Source organism: Octopus sinensis, linkage group LG1 (genome assembly GCF_006345805.1).
Source record: "Octopus sinensis linkage group LG1, ASM634580v1, whole genome shotgun sequence".
Classification (NCBI taxonomy): domain Eukaryota; kingdom Metazoa; phylum Mollusca; class Cephalopoda; order Octopoda; family Octopodidae; genus Octopus; species Octopus sinensis.
The window spans coordinates 63999190-64004189 of record NC_042997.1 but is presented as its reverse complement, the minus strand read 5'-3'; the positions used below and the strand labels follow the sequence as shown (position 1 = coordinate 64004189).

General features: G+C 34.5%; 1 protein-coding gene across 3 annotated transcripts in view; it reads left to right on the top strand.

The window, feature by feature from the left end:
• Positions 1-4849, top strand: part of LOC115215511 (neuronal acetylcholine receptor subunit alpha-10-like) — a 566788-nt gene extending 561939 nt beyond the window's left edge. For all 3 annotated transcript variants that reach the window (XM_036501651.1, XM_029784683.2, XM_036501647.1), the window contains one exon: positions 3539-4849. In XM_036501651.1, the coding sequence (XP_036357544.1) occupies positions 3539-3925 (387 nt within the window). In that variant the 3' untranslated portion in view covers positions 3926-4849. The remainder of the gene's footprint in view (positions 1-3538) is intronic.
• The last annotated feature ends 151 nt before the right edge of the window (positions 4850-5000 follow it).

Genomic DNA, 5000 nt, shown 5'->3' with positions numbered 1-5000 from the left:
TTGGCATTATTCTTTTCTTCTCTAGGCACAAGACCCGAAATTTGGGGGGAGGAAAAAGTCGATTAGATCGACCGCAGTATACAACTGGTGCTTAATTTAAAGTCCCCGAAAGGATGAGAGGCAGAGTCGACCTCGGTGAAATTTGAACTCAGAAGGTAAAGACACACACAAAAATGCCGCTAAGCATGTTGCCCGGTGTTCTACTATTTCTGCCGGCTCGCCGCCTTCAGAAATGGCATTATTATTCGTATAATTAAGGCGGTGAGCTGGCAGAATCGTTGCGTACTGGGGTCAATCTAATCGAATGGCTTCTTCCCCCAAAATCTTGGGCCTTGTTCCTAGAGTAGATGAGAATATTTAAGAGCGGCAAACTGGCACAAACGTTAGCACGCTGGGATAGATGCTTTCGTCTGTCTTTAGGTTCTGGGTTCAAAATCCACCGAGGTCGACTTTGCATTTCATCCTTTCGGGATCGATAAATTAAGTACCGGTTGCATACTGGGGTAGATCTAATTGACTGGCCCCTTGCCCCAAAAATTTCGGGCCTTGTGTCTATAGTAGAAAAGATTATTATTGGTATAAGTGTTACAAATGATGTGTAAAGAAACAATGGTTAGTAGTAGTAGTGTACTACCTGGCATATGAGAGAGGTAGACAGAAATCTTAGAGCGATGTTATTGAAATATGTGTGTATGATATCAGTTTAAATTTCCGGAGAAATGAATTTTTTCCTCTTTCTATTGAGAGATCTATTAAACCAGTAAAACACTGTTCACGGAAGATTTGAGTATACAGTACTCTATAGTTTATAACATTGCACTAATTTTAGAAGTTAATCATTGCAGTCGAATGTAGCTACTCCTTTTAAACAATTTAATGTTTGGGCATATGTTTAAGTGAAAGGAATAAAATGATTGTATACGAAAATTTATCGTTACAACGATTACTTTTCGTATTGGAAAATACCAGATCATTGTAGCAAACAATGTCATTTGATAAAAATATCAATGACAGTGTTTCAGATTAAATTTTTTTGTAGTATTTTCTTATATTTTATGTTCGAAACTTACCAAACTAGATTTTTGCCTTTCAGCATTTCACGGAAGATGAAATTTAGTAACAGCCATATGCTGTAGTCCCTTAAGACGGTGACCTAGTTGAATCGTTAGCATGCCGGGCAAAATGCTTAGCAGCATTTCGTTTGTCTTTATGTTCTGAGTTCAAATACCGCCGAGGTCGACTTTGCCTTTCATCCTTTCGGGACCGATAAATTAAGTACCAACGAAACACTGCGGTCGATGTAATTGGCTAGTCTGCTCCCCCAAAATTCAAGACTTGTGCTTTTAGTAGAAAGGATTATTTCAAAGGTGGCATGCTAGCAGAATCCTTTGCACGCTGGGCAAAGTGCTTGGCAGCATTTAGTCCATCTTCGTATTCTGAGTTCAAATTCTGTCGTAGTCAACTTTGCTCTTCATCATTTCGGGATCGATGTTAGAACCAGTTGAACACTGAGGTCGATGTAATCGACTAGTCCTCCTCCCCCAATTTTCACACCTTGTGCCTATAGAAAGAATTATTGCTATTATTTCAGTATTGTAACGGCAGATTTAGTAGCGTGGTATACAAGATTTAAATGTACCCTTTTTACATTAGGATTTCAATACCAGACAAGCTCAGTTTTACCGTTACATTGGTTACAAGTGAAGTGGTATATTTAGTTCCAGTCAATTACTGTAATCGATTTCATCGATTATAATCTTTCAAAATGTCTATAGTATGTGCTGAAATTAGTAATCACCACAATGGTGATGATAATGATGATGATGATCATCATCATCATCGTCGTCGTCGTCGTAACCATCTTCACCAACACCATCATTGTTACCACGTTCATAGACATCAGTGTAATAAACATTCATTGCCATTAACATAACTCGTTTTTAATCAACATAACTATTGTGCGTAGCGGGGAGGTTTTCAGTTCAAATGCTGGAGGAGCCACGTTTGTGTTTCGTCCTACAGGGTTGAGTGTAGGTTGGTTTCATTGACTAGTTCCGGTTTCAACTCTCACAAAATGACGTCACCTTATACTACTACGACGACGACGACGTGTGGTAGTAGTAGTAGTAGTAGTAGTAGTAGTAGTAGTAGTAGTGGTAGTAGCAGCAGCAGCAACAGAAGTACTAGTAGAAGTAGTAGTAATTGTTGTATTTCCTACTGTTTATATTATTGGCACGTGGTAAGGAATACTGTTCGTAGCGTTGTTGCTGTTGATTAAAGCAGCCTTTGACAACTAAAACTGTTTTATTGTGTTCTACATATATTGTACCCGCTGATGAACAAGCTTCCCCACCGAAACAATGTTAGCCTTTGTTTTTCAACAAAAGACTAAGAATTTGCTGAATTCTTGACGTTAGGTGGCTTACATTTTCTTCTAGACACACTGTTTGTATGTGCACATGCATGAGTGTGTAAGTGTGTACATGTGTGTTTGCGTGCGCATAGGTGTGTACGCGTGTTTGTGTATTTCTATTGATTTTTCAGAGGTTTTCTATCAAATTCAACTATTGTCTTTCTGTAGATGCTATCTGTATATCTGTTGTTTTGTACTTATCTTGTTAATTTTGTCGTATTTTGTTGCTGTATTTTGTTGGTTTGCTAATGCAAATATTCTTTTCGTTGCTGTTAATGTTGTACCCACTTTTTCTTTCAACTCTGACTTGATTCCTAAATTATATATATTTTTTACGGTATCTCATTTCAAAATCACAATGTTGTTGTCGTTGTTTCGTTATTTTCATTTTATTTAATCTTTTTACTGAAACTTATTCTCCAGGTTTTCATTTGTGTCTTTTACGGCTCTTGCTCCTGCTACTGCTGCCGTTCTGTTGATTCTATTGTTATTGTTGTTGTTTTTGCGTCAGCTGGTGCTGCTGCTGCCATAATTGTTGGTGCTGTTGTTGTTGCTGCTTCTGCTGTTGTTTTTGTTGATATTGTTGTAATTGCTGCAACCATTTATTTTTATATTTATTTTCCCGCGCCGAAGCTATATGTGTATTATTATTATTATTATTATTATTATTATTATTATTATTATATTATCATTATTATTAGCTTTGTTACAGTGCTTATTCTGCAGTTGATGCTGTTGTTCTTAATGGCAGATTTATACTACTGCAACTGTTTCTTTTGTATCTGTGTTGCTGTTACAAAAACCAATATTATGAATATATATATATAATATATAATTATATATATATATATATATATATAGATATATATATATATATATATATATTTCAGTGTTGTTATTTTGCTTGTTGCTACTGTTGTAGTTCAGTTCTTGGTGTGGTAGCGACTAATGCTGATTACTTGTGGAAATTATTGTTGTTGATTTTGCTACCGTTATCATTGTTGTTTCAACAGACAATTTTCAGTTTTATTGTTTCTTCGTTTAACACTATCTTTTCCATGTAGTATTTGCTAATGACTAATTTCTTGTATTTTTGTCTTTCTTTTTTGCTCAATCTCTCTCTAGGAAATGAATCCCACACTTAGCCAGCAACAATCGATGATTCGAGAAACACGCTTTCACGGGGATCTAGAAACCAGCAATGGCGGTATTCTGTCGCCCAGATTCAGTCGGCTGCGCGGTTTGCAAAGTCGCTTAACGTCGCCCACACATTCAAGTGATGACTTTGAGAGACAGTTCAAAAGAGTCCTTACAAAAGTTTATCAAACGATAGAGCGAAACGAAATACGTCTCGCGGAACAAGACCGCAGAGATGTTATAAAATTGGAATGGCAGCAGGTGGCGCAGATAGTTGATCGTCTGTTCCTCACTATCTTCGTATGCGTTACAATACTTATCACCTGTATTGTCATGTTCAAAGCTCCTCATTCAACTGAGAGTCTTATCAGTTGACTCGTATAAGGATTTTAAAAATGGACAAAATTCACAATTAATTCGCAGTGATAATGACTTGTGTTTGTTAAAGGTGGCAATACGGATAAGTGATATAACAAATGTGACCATATATCTTGGAGTTAAAAACGGGACTATTTGTTAATTTTGTCGTTGAATATACAGAATTAGTAAGATATTCTGATTTCTTGCAAAAAGCGAGATAATTTTCGGCTATGTGAAGCTTACTATATGCAGCAAATATTGACAAAATGACAAATAATATACAGTGATTTAATAGATAATTATGAGGGTTCTCCTCAAAAATGTGACATGATATTAGTCTAATGTTTTATTGGCAACACTGAATAGATGCTGTTTTTCAAAACAACAGAAAAAAATAGTTGTAAGAATCACTAACGAGCTTTACTAAAATTATTTTTTGAAAAACAATTTACAAAAATTACGAATATCTTTCAAATTTGAGAACTTTCTTACTTAAATCTTAATTTTCTAATGAGTGTTAACTCTATAAAATTATACAAGATTTGAGGCTTTAAAAATGATTAGCGTTTACAATATATATAAATATATATATATATATATATATATATATATATATATATATATATATATATATATATATATATATATATATATATATTGTTTGTGAGACACTGCTCTTACAGCATTTAGTTGACAACCTGGTTTGTCCTGAGAAATATTGGTCACTACAGTTTGGTCACTCTAGGTATACCCTTCGTCTTACAATCTATATCAAACACTCAATTTTTTGTCACTCGATGGGAATATGTATCGATAATGGGAACACAAGGAAGGATATCTAGTTATGAAGATGAATCAAAGGTTGAAGATAAAATTTTAAAATATATTGCTTTTCATTAAAACAAACAATTCAACTTAGATTTGAAATTCTAAATAGAATTCTAGACTTTGCTACGCTTAAATCTTTCTTTAAAATATTATTGAAAGAAGTTTCTTTATATTGTTTATATATTTTTCATTTGTATTAATTATAGACTTTGGAATATATACCCCGTTATTAACAAATATAAAAATGTGAAAGTTCTAGGGG